The sequence below is a fragment of the Musca vetustissima genome, unplaced genomic scaffold (genome assembly GCF_032173495.1).
Source record: "Musca vetustissima isolate MV318-11 ecotype Yass unplaced genomic scaffold, APGP_CSIRO_Mvet_v1 utg3405, whole genome shotgun sequence".
In the NCBI taxonomy this organism is placed as follows: Eukaryota; Metazoa; Arthropoda; class Insecta; order Diptera; family Muscidae; genus Musca; species Musca vetustissima.
In genome coordinates, this window is record NW_026879560.1 from 7,124 (window position 1) to 27,950 (window position 20,827).

General features: G+C 33.7%; 4 protein-coding genes across 4 annotated transcripts; 2 read left to right on the forward strand and 2 right to left on the reverse strand.

The window, feature by feature from the left end:
- The first annotated feature begins 10,909 nt into the window (after window positions 1-10,909).
- On the forward strand, window positions 10,910-11,721 carry LOC133324491 (acyl-coenzyme A thioesterase 13-like). The gene is made up of 2 exons (XM_061533325.1): window positions 10,910-10,996; window positions 11,377-11,721. Exons 1-2 carry the CDS (start codon window positions 10,910-10,912, stop codon window positions 11,719-11,721), a joined length of 432 nt encoding a protein of 143 aa, XP_061389309.1.
- Window positions 11,722-14,807: 3,086 nt separating this feature from the next.
- On the forward strand, window positions 14,808-16,183 carry LOC133324492 (uncharacterized). Its single transcript, XM_061533326.1, has 3 exons — window positions 14,808-15,108; window positions 15,178-15,364; window positions 15,422-16,183. Exons 1-3 carry the CDS (start codon window positions 15,095-15,097, stop codon window positions 16,181-16,183), a joined length of 963 nt encoding a protein of 320 aa, XP_061389310.1. The 5' UTR covers window positions 14,808-15,094.
- Window positions 16,184-16,204: 21 nt separating this feature from the next.
- LOC133324490 (putative nuclease HARBI1) lies at window positions 16,205-17,187 on the reverse strand. Its single transcript, XM_061533324.1, has 3 exons — window positions 16,897-17,187; window positions 16,694-16,838; window positions 16,205-16,628 (listed from the first exon to the last, which is right to left on the reverse strand). The coding sequence occupies exons 1-3, from the start codon at window positions 17,038-17,040 to the stop codon at window positions 16,267-16,269; spliced, it is 651 nt and encodes a 216-aa protein (XP_061389308.1). The 5' UTR covers window positions 17,041-17,187; the 3' UTR covers window positions 16,205-16,266.
- Window positions 17,188-17,390: 203 nt separating this feature from the next.
- Window positions 17,391-20,758, reverse strand: LOC133324493 (ero1-like protein). Its single transcript, XM_061533327.1, has 5 exons — window positions 20,738-20,758; window positions 18,553-19,229; window positions 18,335-18,488; window positions 18,007-18,161; window positions 17,391-17,932 (listed from the first exon to the last, which is right to left on the reverse strand). Exons 1-5 carry the CDS (start codon window positions 20,756-20,758, stop codon window positions 17,881-17,883), a joined length of 1,059 nt encoding a protein of 352 aa, XP_061389311.1. The 3' UTR covers window positions 17,391-17,880.
- Between the last annotated feature and the right edge of the window lie 69 nt (window positions 20,759-20,827).

The window sequence follows — 20,827 nt, forward strand, 5'->3', positions numbered from 1 at the left end:
ATAATATTCTTTCTTACAATAATATTTTGTTTTTGTTTATTTTAATAATATTCATTGTTTTGACAAATAGTGATTGTGCTGTGCAGTTTCAAGTAGTCGGGTAAAAGGGTTCTTTATTAGAATTTTTTTATAGGTACAAGTTCGAACGTTGTTTTTTATAATCGTCGAAGCTTATGATGAATTCGAGCGCTCAAACAATGATTGCCAAGATGACATTTTTAGCTAAAGAAATCAAAAAAACGCACCAAAACGCTAAAAAAATCTGCCGAAATAACAAAAATATATGTTAATTTAATAAAATGGCACGTGTCGGTTATAGCTGTATCCAGTGGCCATGAGATTAATAATGAAGAATTTCAAATATATGCACACAATACACGACGACTTTTTGTTGAAACGTATCCTTGGTATAATATGCACAAGTTTTTTATTCACGGACCCGAAATTGTGTCAAATGCCCTTTTACATATTGAGCAATTATCAGAAGTTGGTGATGCTGCGGACAGAGATGGCCTGTCAGAAACAGTGACGTAAATGACATACATTTCCGACGTATAATACATACGTCAGAAACGTCGGAAACCCACTCAAAACCATTATGTTTTTTATAAAATAGCTATTTACATTTATCGATTTGGAAATAACGTATGCTTTACTCAAATTCATATCGAATATCAAAATTTTTTTCTTAAAAAAATTCAGAATTTTTTATCAGTTCTAGTAAAGAATAGCCAGATATACAGTAAAAATAATATATGTTCTTGAAAATTACTGTATATGGTGATAATATTGAAATAAATGACGTTTACTACATTTTATACAGGTATATGACGTTTTCGACGTTTACACCTTTTTGACAGTCGAAAACCTGAAAATTCGTCATACGGACCATCCCTGGCTGCGGATGATGACGATGTGGATGATCAACTTTAAGATGTATAAAATGCAATGTTTAAGTTATCATATTGTACTCCTTGCACTATATACCTACACTGATATTTGGCACTACTTAATAAAATTAAAATTATTTTAATGGTATTAACTGAAAAATAAAGAAAAATTATTCTAACATAGCTTCCCTGATTTGATCCAAGAAAACATGGTACTCTAACCCACTGTGCGCCGTTTAATGACATCAAATGTAATGTGATTATTTAAAATCATAATCATTCAAATGTCATGTCATAAAAATAAATTTTTTCATCACTCATTGTAGATGCATTTAGAAGAAATTCTGGCAGTTCAACTATATATACTATACATGGGGCGGTACAAGAGTATTTATTAAATTTAAGGCCGTAAATTTATAACCAGATTGTTTCATTACATACCTATAAGTCTGGCTAAATGTGGTGCTCCGAATATCATTGAGGGTGCCGAGGGGCATTCGCTGGTAATATACGCCATGATAAGACATTTTGTAAAAATCACGTATCTGTGGTGAAATGGCTGCCAGGGATTTCAAGTGATTTAATCCAGATGCCGGAATATTGGTATTTAATTTTCTACGTTGTGGCTGTTCTTGTGGTGGTGTTGTTGTTGTTTGGTTGCATCTGTTATATTTGTTGAGAGCTGCTGTTGTGTTTCACCAATGGGATTTTCTAATGTCACATTGCAACTGCATTTGCTGCATCGTTGAACCATTCCTTGTACAGCAAATAATCAGCAATCGTGAAATTGAAATAAATATGCAAGCCATCGGCAACTTCTTTTAGTAAAGCTACGCTGAAATTAAAAAAATATAGATTTTCAATTTAGCACACTGCGTCGTATTGAATGCAGAAAATCGTGTCAAGTTGGATGTATGTATTGAAGACTTGTAACTTTGCACATATGTGTATGAATACTTAAAGGATACAATATGAATTGACATAATTTTGGTGTTATTATTTTGTAGTAGTTTGTAACTAAAGATATGTCCTTGTTTTCGGTGGAGCATTGAAACGTTAGAATCCAAAATTTCCAACGGCATTCCATGAGTACATATGTATGTAGCTCCGGTTTGGCCCTCCATTCGTGAAACCACTGTTCCGAGAACGCATTTAAAGTTTGAAAAGCACTTTGTTGTTGAGATTTTCATTTGAATAGGGATAAGCTTGAATTAGTGTAGTTTCGAAATAAAAAAAATTTTGAAACCGAGAATGGGGGTCCACTTAATTGCATTTTTTTTACCTACATTTTTATGGTTATTAGCAATTACATTCAACTTACCAATACCGGACGTCAGGCCAGTGGCATTGCCAAGAGTGCAAATGAATGCAGGAATTGAAAACGATTAGAAGTCTCGAACACGGCCTTTGATTCCATTTGTTCTTGGGCACAGATAATCTTGACCAAATAATGTTTTCCACCCATTATAACGGCAGTTGCCCCACTTAAACCGGCTAAACGAACAATTAAACCGGCTGCCAGCAATTTCCCACAAATTCAATGTAAAGTAAAGGAGACTTAATGCACACACTGAGAACAGAGAACGGTATTGTTGGTAGTAGCTAAAATTGATTCAACATCAGCCATATATCTCGAATACCCAACATTTGCATCCATATAGACTGTTTTGTAAATCGAATTGAACAAAACTTATTGATGCACTTCTAGTTCGAAGCATGAATGTTTTTCCTTCCTCTGGATATGGATAAAAAGAGGAATTTCAGTTTCTCCAAAACTCCTGTAATTCGATAAAAAAAATAATATTTATTAATTGATGCAATTGTTTGAACATAACGAACCAATGTGATTTCATAAGGTACAATTAAATTATATAGATAGTTGTAGATTTTGAAGATCCTCTTCAAACCTTATAAAATCACCATAAGAACATAAAAAGCTACATTGAATGTTTGTTACCTAAGTGTTAAAATTTCTTTCAGACCAAAAAAGTTTGCGGTCAAGGGATCCGGTTAGGGCAATCGCGCACTCTGATCTAGACCAAACATCACACAAACCTCTATATGAAGGTCTTTTAGAAAAGCGCTTTCTTATTTCAACGAAATCGCTCTCTATCAAGTCATTTAAACAATTACTCACAGAGACACATGGATATTCAATTAAAAGCGACGTTAAGGTTAGTAGAGTATATTTTAGTGCTCTGAGAAGTTTTTGGTTGTCGCAATCAAAAAATTGTAAAAAATATTCGGCTTCCGCAATCAAATATCGCACTTTATCACTGCTTAGATTTTTTGAACACATGGTCACAAGTGGTGCTAAGGCAGCGATAACAGTTCTTGTAGCTGTCAAACTATTCTGCTCATCATCTTGAACAGAGAGGTTCTCTAATGCGGCAAGCACGTCATGGTTGTAGATCGCAGCTACTCGTTTAAAGGGAGATGTTTGATAGTTGTAGTTTTTGTAATAACTTATACAAAATTGCGTGTTTAGCAATTGTGGAGCCATTTTTTCATCTTCATCCAGCTCTGAATCCAAATCAAAGACTAGTTTAAGAAATGTTGTTGATGCAAGATCTCTTTGTCTTCCCAGATTGCTCTTAATATATATGGTATTTTCAAAAAAAGCGTTTGTGATATTAATAAGGAGGTGGGTAATGTCATAAATTATCCGGATGCCATCTTCAAAATAGGAAGGAAACATCACATTCATTGTTCTTCCGTCAGTGTATTGGTCTATAAACTTTGCTTGGACGGGGTGTCTGTCAAAAATGTACAGAATAATGTTTACATTTAATGGTTGCAGTTTCTTCAGGACCTTTTTAATTGTGTCATCTATCACTAAGGTGTTGTACTCCTTCGTGAGTACAAACGCAACAAATATCCTCCAGCCGTCACATAGTCCAATTAGTTCTACACCCAATGAATATGTTGGTACATCTCCATCATCCGTATCAGTAACTTTGAGCTGATCTAATTGCAATGCACACTGTCTGTATCTTTCATCCTTTCCCTCGAATATTTTGGTCAACGTATTCAATACAGTTTCATCAAATTGCTCTAGGCTGGGTTTGGGTCGCCAACTTCGTACGGTACTTCCGCTGGGTAGAGAGAATCCTAGTTCATTTATCATGTGATCATAGTTCTCGTGCGAAAGAAGATACACATGCTGAATAACATCAATCTCTGTCTCTGTATAAGGTGCAATGGAGGAGCCGCAAATTATTCGTGAAAAAGATACACTATCCGCACTGGCATCTTGAGAAGGAAAAATTGCACTCTGAAGAAGGAAATCATATTCCTTTTGAAGTAAATTTTTACTTTCCACAGCGATGGCATGTTTTTCTTCGAGAGCAGCATATTTTTCTTGAAGAGTAGCGTATTCTGCTTCAAGAACAGACATTGGATCTAATGTCACATCTTCCGCAGTGAAATGATCTACATTTGAAATGTCTGCATGAACGTTATTGCCAGTATCTGTGCCATCTTGTTTACAAATGGCAACTGTGGCATCAACTAAAGGAATATGTGTAAATAGAGGGGAAACAGGAATACATCAGATACGCTTCTTTTTTAACGATAACTTTAAATGCAAATAGAAACGGCGTTGGAATAATGCAGGGAGAAACTGGTAAGGGAATGGAGTGGTTAATTATATACATATAAAATATAGGGATACTGTATACGACTGTCTGTAGTCCTTTTTAGTATATTACAAAAAAAATATTTTTGATTTAATCACCCCTATTCCAGATGTCGATGATTTCTTCGTCGTTATTTTAGTTGACGACTGAAGTGTTTGAAAGATTTTTTATGAAAGTTAAGAAAATGGTCTGTCGGGATACATGATTTTAGACTCTATTCAATACGTTAAGAAAATATTTTAGAAACAATAGAAACGAAAAATATATAGGATCTATATAAATCGAAATCGATTTCTAGAAAATCTAGTATATATATATATATATATATCAAAACCGATTTTGACCAATTTCAAAAGCCCTCGTCTTTGGGCCAAATAAAGTTTCATCCCATTCGGATTATAAGCTGATCTGTATCTTGTTTATTAAAATATATAAACGGAGGGACATGCATAAATCGACTCAAAAATGTTTTTTTTTTTTTTTGAGAAACAGTCGAAACGTCGTCGACATACGGAATAGGGGTGAGTAAATATTATAGGTCTGTTCCCGTACTGCAAGAATCTACTACTTTTTACTACTATAACAAATTTTCCTTTATGATATCGACAAAAATAGTAAAAACTAGTATATTCTTGCAGTAAGGGAACAGACCATTAAATTATAAAATGAAATTCAATGTTCTGCTCGAAAGCTTAGATTTAGTACAGATGTCTTCAAACAGTTCATATATTGATCGATCATTTAAAAGACAAATTACATATTTGACGACGACTTACATTCATTTTTGTCCTCTAAATAATTTAAATTATGATCATAATGTTTCAGAGGAGTTGGTAAAAATACGCAAGGCCAAGCTGTACTTAGAAGCATCTTTCGATTTTTCCTTCCGCTAAACATATCCGGTTTGAAATGTCGGTAACATAAATGTGACGAATTTTTTATTGGAATTCCATACACGTCCTCCAGCATTCCCTTCCATGAAGGCCTCACTGCGTGCATGGAAATCTCTGGATTTCGGTTTGTTTTCTTCTGTCCATTTTCACAATCAGGGACACAACAGGATCTAATATGAGACATCGTCCTATATTATAGGTAAGTCGACATCAATATCATTAAATTTAAACATTATAAGAAATTCAATATCATACAATCCAATTCGATTCCTGTAAATCGAGAGGACATGTGTATATCGAAATGCAGACATAACTTTACAGTTAAACTATTTAGAAGATGTTCAGAACCCAGTACAGTACCCCAGCACTCAAAATAAAATTAATAAATTGAAATTCTTGAAAAATAAAGACATTATACCAAATTACAGCCAAATTGCTTGAAGTGTGTGTCCAAAATCCTCAAAATACCGACGCGCATAAACCGACATAGAATTTTATTCTGATTAACCCTTTGAGCCCCGAAATTTTTCCGCAATCTTAGAACAAATTTCTCTTCACAGATTTAATGCAACTATCCTACATAGGATATGCACAAAATTTGACATCGATATATCCTTGCATTCGGGAGATACAGTACATTCTTTCGCAAAAATTAAAGTCCAATATCAAGAAAACCAAATGCAAAATTGTCAGAAAAATCATTTTAAATTATTCTATATATTCAATTTTACAAGAATCAAAAATAATTCTGTGGTTAGAATTTGTACAATTTGAATTCGAAGCGATATAAATAATTTGGACTGTATACACAAATTAGTACTGTACATAAATTTATCCTCTTCTCTATACTAAAAAGCTCATAACTATTCCAAAATTTTGAATTTTTTTGAATTTTCTTTTGATATGTTTCGTCCATAATCAAGTCTTGACATATGAAATAATATATATCTGTTAATATATATCTGTTAGCTGCATATAAAATATAAGCTCTAAAATATTTTGTTGCTTGTGGGCAACATTGGGCCACAAAGGGTTAAGAATATATATACTTTGTGGAGACTCTGGAAAATATGGTAAATATTTCAGATTTCAGGTCATGGTACAATTATAAAAGGTAACAGCAAGTCCCAGCTGATTTGATTCCAACGTAATACTAGTGTCAATATGAATTTGACAAATTATGTTTTTAAAAATCACCCAACAGGAAAATTGGGAACGCATACAATTTGAAATTGTTCTTTATTAAATGTGCTCCGTATTCAATTTACACAATCTGCCTGCTGGGAAAGTTTGAGGAAGAAAATCTTTCTTCATGGAATAACTCGCAATTCCCTGCATTTTCATATGTGTTACACATATAAGTGGTAGTGGCTCAATTATATGAAAGATGTGGAAGCGATAAAAATATAAATTTGATAGATTTTCATTCATGTTTTTCAAATTTTATTTTGAGGATTCGAAAATATTTCATTTTCAAAATTTATATAATTTGTTTGTTTACATTTTTCTGTCAAATGATGTTGACACTAGTATAACTTACAAAAACAAATTTCCATGTGGTTGTTGTATCGTTTGTTGTACAACAACACTTGCTGTTACCTTTATTATTATACCATGATTTCAGGTGTTGAAAACGGAATGAAAAAAAATATCCAGTGTGTGAAGTGAGTGAAGATCATTTACCAGACCATTGAAAATGCCCTTAAGGTAACCAAATGTGGCTTGTAATTTGGCATTACTGACTAATGTTGAGTAAACAACTTCTTTAAACCCCAAAGTTAAAGTTTAAAGTTTTTTCCCTCGTTTTTCTATTCCCGGTGAAAATTCCCCAAGGCCTACAAGTGACTTAAGGGAATCCCCCCCCATTCTCGATTTTAATTTTTCAAGATTTTCAATGGGCTGGTAAATGAATACCAATGCTTGTTAAGGTTTGTAACTTTGCACATATATATATTTGAAGATTTAAAGGGGAAGAAAAATAATTTACAAAAAATTGTTGTTATTGTTTTGTTGTTGTTTTTTGTAATTAAAGAAAAGTCCTTATTTTTGATGGCGGGCATGATAACTCCTCACTGGAACATCGGAATCCGAAAATTCCAACGGTGTTAGAAAGAGTACATGTCTGGCTCTCGTATGAACTAGGATTATTGACTTCGCTCTAAAATTAACAAAATGGCGGACCTTTGAAAAAATATTTTTGAAAAATCGCCGATTTTTGACCAAAAACCAAGGTAAAAAATAAGGAAGATCTTCACCGATTGGCTTTATCCTAGTTCATACGATAGCGATACACTCACAGAGAAACGTGTCAAAATTTGGAATCGATAGGGTTATTAGTTTTTGAGTTATCGTGCCCGCCATTCTCAAAAAAAATGTTTAGAGAAAAACGCGTTTAAAGTTTGAGAAGCCCTTCAGCCGTCACTTGATGCTGACACAACAAATCGGCTGTATCTTCAAGAGTTCTTTTTCACTTGAAATTTTGTAGAGACATTCTTTAATCAGTGTAGATTCGAATTATATCAAGAAAAATTTTGACCCCGAGAATGGGGGGGTCCCCTTAATCTGCGGATGCCGAGTACTGGTACATGCCGACATTAGGAGCACTTACCCTATGTATGGTCACTAGAACAAGTTGCGCTATTACATCTGCCTATGACTATGAAAAAACATACATGACTATGACTTTATTTTTTACAATGTCTTCACCAGCAGCCGAAATTGCATAATAAAAAAAAAATATCTTAAATAATATCTTAATAATAACCCATGATGTAATTTAATATGTTTTATAGTGGTATTTGATTTAGATTGTTATACCGATTACAACAATACACAGACCTGGATGGAATTATGCTGTATCAAAATGTGGGTCTCTTCCAAGCGTTTTGCTGGTCGAATTGATTGCGCTCGAATTACGCGAATTACGACTATGGCATGACCCAGGTGTCCATCAATGATGACAAAAATATATATGTCACGATTTTGACGTATACGCACAAGTCCTTAGACTGTTTTGAAGATTATTAATTGATCGGTCTTATATAAATCTCATATAAAATGTAATTTTCCTTTCTGCAAGTGTTTAACGACGCATTGAACGCGTAATGTTAAAGACATGTGAGGCACGATATTATAATATATATAGTAAATAATATAAATAATTAATAACCAAATTAACAAACCTGAAATCGTTTAGTGTGATTCTGGTGATTCTTTAAAAAATTTGTACGTTTAAAGTTTGTAAAAAGTTTGTAAAGCGTCTTTGATTCAACAAGTGTAACAAGTGTTCTTTGATTGTACATATAAATCCAAAATGGGGGACAATGGCGAATTATGACGGAAATTCGAAAACTTGGTAATGCAGCTAACTTCACACTCAGTGTTGCCCAACGCCTTCTGTTACAGCTGTTACAGACGCATTGAACGCGTAACGCATTGAACGTATTCGAGAGTAAACGTCGACTTTTTGACTTTTCGATTTTTGTCTCTGACCAAAAAGTCGATTTTTCGACTTTTCGATTATTGCCTTTGACTAAAAAGTCGACTTTTCGATCTTTAGATTCTGTAAAAACTGTTCAAAATCGATTTTCGACTTTTACTGAATTCTGCGAAATCGACTAAAAATTTGATTTTTATATGAATTATTCTTAACAGATAATGTAAAGTTTAGAAAAGTGAAATTTTTGGGCAATTTGAGCTTTGTGATAAAAAACCAAGTATTTATGAAGAAAATCGAAAGTCGATCTTGAAAAGTCGACTTTACGATTTTCTCAGAGATCAAAAGTCAACTTCGATCGATTAGTCGAAAGTCGATTTACTTATATGTATATGTTTGTTATATAACGTGACGGATGGCTCAACGCGAGTATTCTGCTTAGCCCTATATGCGGTATACACACTAACATTTTTGAATGGCACTCTTGCCCAAATTTTGCTTGTTTGATAGTGTGGCCTCACATGTTTGTCATTCATCAGGCAACCACAAAAATATTTATGGTTGTTGGACAGTCAGTAATCGATAAAAAAGTTGACAGTCAAAAATGATAGTGTGTACACCGCTTTACCGCTTCCCTGGGGAATAAAAAATCATAACAGCAGTTGTTTCAAACTTCGCCGGCATATCTCATCAATGCAATATGGTGCCCCGATAATGACAACCACATCAAATCCCCGGAAGTATTAATTTTGGAAATTGGTTGGATTAATTTAATAATTTTAATATATTAAAAATATCTATCTATGTGTGATTTTATGTAATCTGAGTATGTTCCCCTTCTGAACAAGTGGCAAACTTTTCCAATTTCACGCTTACTTATTATACTATTTAATTAATCCTTTTAGTTAAATCCAGTACGATGTGAACGAGAACGTGAATTCTCTTATTTTATAGTCCATAGAACAATGTCGATTACAACGTTACGTACAAAATATTCAACATCCCCACTATGGCAAAAATGTTTTGTACGGCCATATTACCCAAATACATCGAATCCATTTCTTTTAGCGAAGTAAACAAAATCGCGGAATAAAATTAAGAAATTATAAAATGTGTTCAAATATTTAATATTCTTATCGAAAAAAATATATTTCTTTATGTTTTGTTTCTTTTTTCAACTTTGAAAATTCGTACGTCGACGTCGACGCATGGTACAATTATAAAAGGTAACAGCAAATCCTAGCTGATTTGATTCCAACGTAATACTAGTGTCAATATAAATTTGACAAATTATGTTTTTAAAAATCACCCAACAGGAAAATTGGGAACGCATACAATTTGAAATTGTTCTTTACTAATGTGCTCCGTATTCAATTTACTCAATCTGCCTGCTGGGAAAGTTTGAGGAAGCAAATCTTTCTTGAAGGAATTACTCGCTATTCCCAGCATTGTCATATGTGTTACACACATATATGGCAATGGCTCAATTAAAGGAAAGATGTGGAAGCGATAGAAATATAAATTTGATAGATTTTCATTCATGTTTTTCAATTTTTATTTTGAGGATTCGAAAATATTCCATTTTCAAAATAAAAATAACTTTATAATTTGTTTGTTTGTTTACATTTTTCTGTCAAATGAGTTGACACTAGTAGAACTTACAACAACAAATTTCCATGTGGTTGTTGTATCGTTTTTTGTACAACAACACTTGCTGTTACCTTTTATTATTATACCATGCTAGTCGCCTTACAATAGTCCTCAGCTAACGGTTACGATATATTTAAGACATTTTAAATAATCGTTTATCGATTGTTAATGTTCATTGGTTTGGAGCCTTGGCCGGGTTTTTTGTTTTTGTTTAAAATAGTTTATATTTAACGCTAAATTGATAAGTCTGGCAGCTACAAACATAATCATTATCTCTTGTTTATGTTTGTAGTTACGTATATATAGATGTTCCGTAGATAGATTAAACTTTTTGTTGTTAGTTTATAAAATTCATTCAGCCACATCAGTTCCATTATTTCTATTAAAAATTACTATCCCAAGATGTCAGCTAAGCGTGGAGTAGAGTTTTTAAAATCTATTGCTGAATATTATGGAAAAGCGGGCGGCCATGATTCTCTCACCAATGTGGTAAATTCAAATGGTTAATTTTTTTTTCCACAGCAATTTCGCAAATGTTTCACAACATGTTTAATATTGAAAACGATCAAAGTGCTAGATCATTATGTAGCTATGAGTTTGTCGAACAAAAGTGAAAGTAAAAACATGTAGCAAAATCAAAACCATAGGCAAAATAAACTGATAAAAATGTGTGTTCTGATAAAAAAAAAAAACATATTGGCCCATAAACGTGTTTATCTATAAAATTATGATGAATATTAAAAGATCATTGCTAAATTTTACATGAAAATAATTAGCACAGAGTTGATATGTGTACTCTATATTAAAGTTTAATTTAATTTAATTATGCTGCTTCTGATTTTATTTGTTATTAAATATTTTCTTTGCAGTTCAAAGTGACAGGTGGTGGCGATGGTCGTTGTATTGGTGAATTTCGCGTAGCAAAATCTCATTTAAATGCTGCCGGTACCTTGCATGGTGGATTTATTGCAACCATAGTCGATCATGTTACAAGTTATGCTCTAATGTCGGCCGATTCACATCCTGGCACAAGTGTCGATCTGCGCGTTAGCTATATGTCACCAGCCAAGGAAAATGATGATGTAATTGTCGATGCCAAAACATTAAAGGTGGGCAAATCTATGGCATTTATTGATTGTGTTCTAAAGAGAAAATCAGATGGTTCGATTATTGCTCAGGGTGGACAAACGAAATATGTTAATTTTAAAAAATAAACGTATATAATGTTGATTTGTTATTGTTAATAATGTGAATAAATATTGCATTTATATATTACTATGAATATACACGTTAATATGAAATAAACATAATAATAAAATAAATATGTTTGTTGAACTGCCCTGAAGTCCTTCTTGCATCAAATATATTTACACATACAACAATAACAACTGAAACTTTACGACATTAATACTTATAATCAGTCGGTATGTAAGCGGGTTTATATTGGAATCATATCCATCAATAGTTTATTATACAGGATATATTAATTTTGTTTGTAACTTACCTAAATATTAATTTTCGACCCTATAAAGGATATACTTAAGGGACCCCCCCATTCACAATTTTTTATTTTTAAGATTTTAAATGGGCTGGTAAATGAATACCAATGATTGTTAAGGTTTGTAACTTTGCACATATATATTTGAAGATTTAAATAGGAAGAAAAATAATTTACAAAAAATGTTTGTTGTTGTTTTTTGTGATCAAAGAAAAGTACTTATTTTTGATGGCGGACATGATAACTCCTCACTGGAACATCGGAATCCGAAACTTCAAACGGTGTTACAAAGAGTAGATGTCTGGCTCTCGTATGAACTAGGATTATTGACTTCGCACAACAATTAACAAAATGGCGGAACTTTGAAATTTTTGTTAGAAAATCGCCTATTTTTTTACCACAAACTAAGTTAAAAAATAAGGAAGTTCTTCACCGATTGACTTTGTCCTAGTGCCCGCCATTCGCAAGAGAGAAAATCGCGCTTAAAGTTTGGGAAGCCCTTCAGCCGTCACTTGATGCTGACACAATAAATCGGTTATTTCTTCAAGAGTTCTTGAGATTTTCACTTGAAATTTTGTAGGGACATTCTAGAATTAGAGTAGATTCGAATTAAATAAAAAAATTAACACCGAGCATGTGGGGGGGGGGGGGGGGTCCCCTTAATTAGCCTAAAATTTTATGTCGACATAAGTTTCGTTCGCTTACTTTTTCAATAACATTAAATATTAAATTAAATTAAAATTAAATATCAGCTGATGGTACAAAAAAATCTTACTAAGTACATTTTTCCTTGTAAGAATTTGCAAATACTCAGTAGCACTACTGTCAGATGTGCTCTTTCAATTCACTCTCTTTTACTGGACGAACAACATTTTGTAATTATTGTACAAATTATTGAGTAAACGAACGAACGGTTTTTAAATGGATTAGGTGTAGATCCGATATTACGATACCCCCAAAAGATTGGTATTTTGGGCACGTTATTCAACCGAAATTGCTGTAATTTGGTATTTGGAGTTGTAACAGCCACCTTTGAACTAATTGAGAAGGAATCTGCCAAAGTGGGTCTGGCAGTAAATGGCGAGAAGACCAAGCTATACCATCAGTTTGGTCTTCTCGCCATTTACTGCGAACGCGTAAGACGTCCAGTAGACTCGGACCAAGTGTGGAACTTGGCAACTACAGCTTCGAGGTAGTTAAAGATTTTATATACCTCGGTACCGCCATAAACAAAACTAATAACATCAGTTTTGAAATTCGGAGAAGGATATTGTTGGCCAACAGATGCTATTATGGTCTAAGTAAGCAGTTTAGAGACTAGGCCAGACCAAACTCACACTCAAGACGCTGATACTACCCGAATTGGTGTATGGATCAGAAGCATGGGTACTTGCGCAAGGGAAAACATCTTCGATCCGATCTGCGACGACGGTGAATATCGTCGTAGAAAGAACCACAAGATTTACCATATATATACACGGACATCGACATTGTCAGTCGTAACGAGCTGCAGCGACTAGGGTAACACACCTATTACGGTACTTCCAAAAGTTGTGTATTTTTGGAGAGATTGGGAACGTTTTCTATAATTTGTAATTTTGAATAAAATATGTTGTAGTATAAAATGTCCATACCAATAATATTGGTCCCCTTTTTGGGTAGCTCCTATATAACGGCCCTCCCTTTTTGTCATTTTATCTATTTTGAGGATTTGGAACACATCTCCCAGCTGAATTGGCTGTATTACGTTACCCCCTTTTTATATTAAAAGAGGTACATTTTCGTGCTGAAAATTGTCACTTTAGATCCTACGTTGTATTTCATAGTTACCAGTGGACTTTTCCATTACTTCGGAAGTTTTAACCTCACTTTTCAAAATCATTTATTGTAGTATAGTATTGTATGGGTATGGAAATTTAAATTCAATTAAAAAATTGGCCTTTTCCATTCATTTATCCTTCAAGAGGAATAGTTACTAAATCGCAGATAATAAAAAATACAGATTGGAAAGTTGGCAGAAAGGGGTCGGTTTTTTTTATATGGAAACCATGGCCTTTTCCATTCATTTATCCTTCAAGAGGAATAGTTACTAAATCGCAGATAATAAAAAATACAGATTGGAAAGTTGGCAGAAAGGGGTCGGTTTTTTTATATGGAAACCATGTAACAGTTCTAACACAATATCATTTTACCTACCTGTTGAAGAGCTTTAAAATGGACCTTAGGGCTTCTGTTTTTTACAGAACTTAAAATTCCAGGAAGGCACTAGTGATGGTAACTACAATGTGTATTCATAGCATAAAAGTGTACACTTTAAAATTAAAAAAAAAAACACTTTTTTTTGAAAATGTTCTACACTTTTATTTCAAAATTGCACCTGTATAATTTGTTTTGTTTGTTTTTAAATATCATTTGTATAAATAATATACAACATATTAAATATAGATATATTACAAAGTTCATTTATAAATACACATAATAAATATACTTAAAATCTAATTTATGTTTGGGTAGTTTATAAATAAATGTAATATACGTGTATAAGAGGATGTTGGGAGGACTTGGGAATAAAGGGGCTAAAAATGAATATTGATATTAGACCGGAAAAGAGAAACCTTATAATTTCCTTTTGGTATGTCCAAATCACTATTTTATACTAATATTGGATGGATATTTTAGTAGAAAGGTATTTTTAGTGTATATACAAAACATGTAACAACAATAATAGTTTTAAGATAAATCAAAACAATTAACGGATGAAAAAATAATATTCTAAAAAAACATAAAGGATGCCTCAACAATTGTCAAATATACAGCCTGTTCCACGATATCGAAAGAACACGTTCGCACAACTTTTACACGACAAACAGCTGATTTCCGTTCCACTAAAATCCATCAGAACGAAAATTTGCACGAAAATCAATGCGAACGAAAACGTAAGCGTTTCAGTGTAATTTTGCGTTCCACTATCTTTTTTCTTTCGTACGCATGCGAACACAAATGTCAAAATCAGTCACTTGTGTGTTTGCTGTCGTACGATAACAATTAAGGAAAATCTGTTTTAAAACATAAACATTGCTTAATTGAAAATGGAAACAAAAATGTAAGTAAAAATAATAAATCCAATTTATTATGGGAACAATAAATAATTTTTTTATTTTCTCAATTCCAGCACGAAAAAATCATCAACTACACAGCTGCGGGCACTAGTTGAGTATATGGAGGAGAATCCCGAGTTTGCCAGAGGAGTGCCAATTTTTGGAAGCAGCAGGCAATCCCTGGAGGACCACTGGAAGAAGTTAGTTTTTAAATTAAATACCATGGGTCCTCCTTCCCGCACAATTGCAGAGTGGAAAAAGGTAAGTCAGAAAACTCGGCTTACGATCTATTTGTCTGACCGGCATTACTATTTACAGACGTGGGCCGATCTAAAGTCCCGCACCAAAAAGAAAATTGCGGAAAATAAAAAAGGGCTGCAAGGTACAGGGGGTGGTTTATACCGGTTTGAGTGCCTAACGGAGCTGGAAACAGCAATTGACCGGACACTCTTCTTGTTGAAGTCCGCAGCACCAAGTGGTAAAACTTTTGGCTACGCGGACGAAATAGATTACTGCTTCGAGGCATTGGATACCACCCCATCAAGACCATCCAAGGCCGTAGCAGTGGTAACACCTACCAGGCAGTTCAGTTCCCCAGAATCACATACCCAACAACAACAAATAAACGTAAAAACCTGTACCATCACAACTCAACAATATGCAAAACAACAGGCACAGTCAGCACACACACAACAAACTCAGACACAGTCAGCACACACACAACAAACACAGACCCAACAGCAACACCAACGTAAACAAACAACGTCCCCTCGTCAACACATGGAACATCAAACCGTGCAGAAATCACCCCCATTCAAATGCACATCACAACATAATTTTCCATCCACATCATCAGCAAAAAAACGTTCCAACGTCGGAGAGCAAAAACCTCTTATCCGTCGGCAATTGCGGCTGGTCGAGCAGGCAAATGCAATAGCCAAGGAGCAAGCAGATGCAAGCAAAAGGATGGCTGACGCTGCAGAGAGAATGGCAGATTGTGCCGAGGCCCAAACAAAAATGCTTAAGTCTATAGAAGCAATTCTATCAACTTTTTTGCAAAACAATTCACAAAACAATTAACTATAGTCCTTTTATAATAATTTAAACTAATTTTTTAATTTTTAATTTAATTTATTTTATTTTAATAAAAAATTCTTTTAATTTTACAAATTTATTGCAATTTTTCTCCTTATTGCGTCAGCTCTGCTTTCAAGATCATTATTGTCATCCACTTCGTCTTCCAGATCATCATCAATAACATCACCTGGCGGCTCTTCAGATCGGTAGTGTATGCACATGTTGTGCAGCGCACAACATGCATTTATAATTTGCACTACCTTTGCAGCGTCATAATGAAGGCCCCGAGATCCGATGATACATCGGAATCTGTTTTTTAGGACCCCAAAGCACCTTTCAATGACGTTACGCGCACTAGCATGTCTCTTATTGAATTTTTTCTCGGCGACATCTCTAGGGCTGCGGTAAGGCGTCATAAGAAAGGGCTTCAATTTGTATCCTCCATCCCCTATAAAAAAGAAAACACAAATGTAATTGATGTATTATGATATAAGATGTATACAAATTACTCACCGAGAATCCAAAAGTTTCGTTTTCCATTGTCAAACTCCCTTTGCATACACTTGTCTGGATCACTCCTTTCCCATACAAATGCATCATGGTTGCTTCCGGGATGTCTAGCGTCGACAAATGTTATACGCATTTTATGGTCACATATCTAATTCGAAAAAACACAATAATTTTAAAATCGCTTTACGATAAATGTATTTACTTACCACCATTGCATTTATACTATAATAACCCTTTCTATTATAGTAAAGGGCTTTCAATTCGTCCCCTGGTGACTTGATGCGGATATGCGTGCCATCAACGCATCCAACAATTCCAGGGAACATTGTTCTTTCATAGAAAGCCTCCATTGTGTTGCGTTCCTCTGTAAGTGTCGGCTTTTTTATCCATTGGCCGCAAATGTGGTCCTCAAAAATCTGCAGACATTCCGCAATGGTTCTGCTCACTGTCGACTTCGCTGTTGAAGTCAAGGCTTCGTTCCCTAGATTCTGTTGCCAAAAACCGCAAGAATGTGCCAAGTTTTAAATCGGGGCGGATTTGGGTAGTTCTGCAACCGGCCACCCACTTCTCTTCCATCATATCCAAAAGAGCCCGAAAAACTTCCTTCGACACACGAAAATTGGCCACAAACCTAGAAAAAATCATTTTTTATTATTTCAAAAATGTAAAAATACAATCATACTTACTGGTTGTTAGGTACTTCAAATAAATTCGAAGCATCTCTTAAATGCCTCCGTGGCACATTTTGTACCTCCTCCTCATCATCCATAAAAAACAGGGCCACAGAAATATTCATTTTTTTCTTTTTTAAGAACACAAATAATCTGAACACAATCACTAGAAATTTTATTTTGTTTGTTTATTTACAATTTGTTTGTTTACAACTGAACTGTCAGTTGAGACAGAGCCACTGCTGCTTTTTCGCGTTTAAATTAGACATTTGGCGCTTTTTTTGCCTTATTTCGCGATTAATTTTGCCAAAAAATATTTTGCAACACTGAATCACGTAAGGCTATGCGAAAGAAAGAACGAAAGTTAGTGGAACGCATTCTTATGCGAAAGTGAGTGAGTAGCCTTCGTTCGCACAAATTTTCTTTCGAGATCGTGGAACAGGCTGATAAATTAAGTATTCTATGCCTAAGGAAATGGTTTGGCTAAGGTAATGTCTTTTACTATCACTGTAACTCTTATTATCTAAGAGATTTTCTAAAGTTTTCCATTTCGTAAATACTATTAGAGAGTCTGAAATAAAAAAAAATAGGAAGAATATTAGTAAGTAATGAAATCAAGAAATAGTTTCAATTATGTTTGCATACCTTCCAAATGCATTGAATAATGCAACAATTTCGCTGCGCTTCAATCGGAAAATGGGATCAATTTCAATATGTGGTTTCTCCCATAAACCGCTTTCGGTGGCAATGTTCAATTTTTCTGAATATAATATTTTTAAAGCTGTACCCAATCCCTGAGTCTGCAATTGAATAATAAAAAGTTGTCATTAAAAAATTCATAATCTATCAATATTATTTATTTTTTTAAAATTTCAATATTTTTATTTTGAAACTGTTTAATTGTGTAATTTAATTAATACAAATAATAAAAAAAGTGTACATATAAAGTTAAAAATTATTAAAACAATCTTACCTGTAATTTGCCCCACAATTTACACTTATCACAACCAACACAATCCATAATGCGAGAAATATTTCTAAATTTCTCTTTAAATTCATACTTAAAACGTATACCCTGAGGGCTGTGCGAAAACAAGGCATTCTCATCAAAATGATTTGGGAATGACCTAAAAAAAGATGGATCACATATTATTTGTTTTCAATGTTGATAATATGATTTGTTTTACTTACTCTATCACGGATAACAAATCATTAATGGCCATTTTAGTCTCCTGATCCTCCTCAACAATGCCCGTGTAAAAATTCTCCCTTCTCAGATAGGGTGCTGCCTTTTCCAAAGCCCTCAATTCCACCAAATAGATAAAATATAAATTTCTCAACCAATGTGGTCCTTCACCATTCGTTGTCTCCGGACTAAATCTACGTTTGAACTCCTGAATATTATGTCCCCATACACCTTGAGGTGATAGGAAATCTTTCGTTTCCGAGAGTAAATATTTCGAACATAAATGTATATTAATACTGGTGTGTAGACCGGAAATAATACGATAAAAGGCACGCTGTTCCAAACACATTTTGTGTAAATCGATTTGAGCCAAATAATCAGAAAATGTATTGCTACGATTTTGTACACCAAAACAATTTTCCTTATAGATGCTATTCCAGACACGATGTGCCGATTCACCTTTATAACCCGTATAACGTTCTGGATTTAATAGTAAATCAACATATTGACTGCCTTCATCATTTTCATCGATAATACAAAAATCTTCTTCGGCTTGATCATGTTTGGCCCATAGTTCGAATTCTTTGTGTGCCTGATCGCTAATACTGGTGTCGATAATGCCAAGTACGCTTAAAAGAAAATTGGTGATGCAGTCAGTCCCACGCAACACGTTTTTAGTTTTCTGCAGAAAAAATGTCAAATAAACACAAACGCTTGTTGCGTATATTTATTTTATTTTTGTCAGAAGAGGCCACACGTGCATAGTTGCTTTTTTGTTATTCACCTCAAGCTGCCGTACCTTGTAATTATTGTATCATGATACTACTACTTTTTATTTAAAATATATTTTTAAAAAGGATGACAAAAATCCTTTTTAATTTTCAAAATCTAGTCGCCCATGGTACAATTATAAAAGGTAACAGCAAATCCCAGCTGATTTGATTCCAACGTAATACTAGTGTCAATATGAATTTGACAAATTATGTTTTTAAAAATCACCCAACAGGAAAATTGGGAACGCATACAATTTGAAATTGTTCTTTATTAATGTGCTTCCGTATTCAATTTAATCAATCTGCCTGCTGGGAAAGTTTGAGGAAGCAAATCTTTCTTGAAGGAATAACTCGCTATTCCCAGCATTTTCATACGTGTTACACATATATATGGCAATGGCTCAATTAAAGGAAAGATGTGGAAGCGATAGAAATATAAATTTGATAGATTTTCATTCATGTTTTCCAATTTTTATTTTGAGGATTCGAAAATATTTCATTTTCAAAATAAAAATAACTTAATGATAATTTGTTTGTTTACATTTTTCTGTCAAATGAGTTGACACTAGTAGAACTTACAACAACAAATTTCCATTTGGTTGTTGTATCGTTTTTTGTACAACAACACTTGCTGTTAGAGTCTAAACGCAACCATAGAGTCTAGAGTCAGCGACAGTCGTTTGCCGTGTGGCTACCAGGGATGGAAAATAAAAAATGTGAAAAGGTACCACAAGAATACTTTTCTTAATAAAAGAGTACTTTTTTCAAGAAAATAAAAAAAAAACATTTTATTCAGTTTCATACAGATTGATTTTCAAGATATCACTTAGTGTATCTTTCTGATGGTAATAATATGACAATTCTTGCTTCTTTCGATTGTATTTGAATATGTATGCTATTGACTAATTTTAATTTCACTACCTCTTTCTAGAAAGCCAATATACCCCAAACAAACATGAGGATGCCAAATTGAGTATCTAACAAACATATCCATTTAAAAAATTGGAACTCATTAACCTAATGTAATGTTTGTAATTTTAATCATAACTGAACAGTTATCGGTCGAAAACCTGTTCATTTATTCAAGAGAAATATTCCAATCACATCAATATCTTTATCTGCATACGTATGTCGGTCAAATCCATAACAAATTCTAATCAAAATCAAATATATATATATATATATATATCATGGTTTAATGAAGGATTGGAATGGTACTGAAATGGTCACGGGGGTACTACGGTACTTTTTTGGGTAAAAAGGTATTGAAAAAAGTACTATTGTACTGAATTTTCCATCCCTGCTTGCTACCCAATTGCTTGGCTTGGCATAACTTCTTCAACCAACAATTGATTGATTGATTTTACACAAATTAGTGTTTTGTTTGTGAAATTAATGAAATTAAACAAAAACTTGCGCCTAAAGTGAAGAAAAACATTATTATTAAAATTTGAATTTGTTTGTGTGATTGAACACAAAACAAAGAGAATTTTGTACGTGTGTACTG

Coding starts and splice junctions, on each gene's coding strand:
- LOC133324491 (XM_061533325.1), top strand. CDS start 10,910: ATGTCAGCTAAGCGTGGAGTAGAGTTTTTAAAATCTATTGCTGAATAT. Junction 10,997..11,376: donor ATGATTCTCTCACCAATGTG/GTAAATTCAAAT, acceptor TTTTCTTTGCAG/TTCAAAGTGACAGGTGGTGG.
- LOC133324492 (XM_061533326.1), top strand. Junction 15,365..15,421: donor CAATTGCAGAGTGGAAAAAG/GTAAGTCAGAAA, acceptor TACTATTTACAG/ACGTGGGCCGATCTAAAGTC.
- LOC133324490 (XM_061533324.1), bottom strand. CDS start 17,040: ATGGAGGCTTTCTATGAAAGAACAATGTTCCCTGGAATTGTTGGATGC. Junction 16,839..16,896: donor ATAGTATAAATGCAATGGTG/GTAAGTAAATAC, acceptor TTTTCGAATTAG/ATATGTGACCATAAAATGCG. Junction 16,629..16,693: donor ACGAAACTTTTGGATTCTCG/GTGAGTAATTTG, acceptor TCTTTTTTATAG/GGGATGGAGGATACAAATTG.
- LOC133324493 (XM_061533327.1), bottom strand. CDS start 20,758: ATGTTTTTCTTCACTTTAGGC. Junction 19,230..20,737: donor TGTTTTTCTTCACTTTAGGC/GCAAGTTTTTGT, acceptor TTTTTTCTGCAG/AAAACTAAAAACGTGTTGCG. Junction 17,933..18,006: donor TTATTCAATGCATTTGGAAG/GTATGCAAACAT, acceptor TTTTTATTTCAG/ACTCTCTAATAGTATTTACG.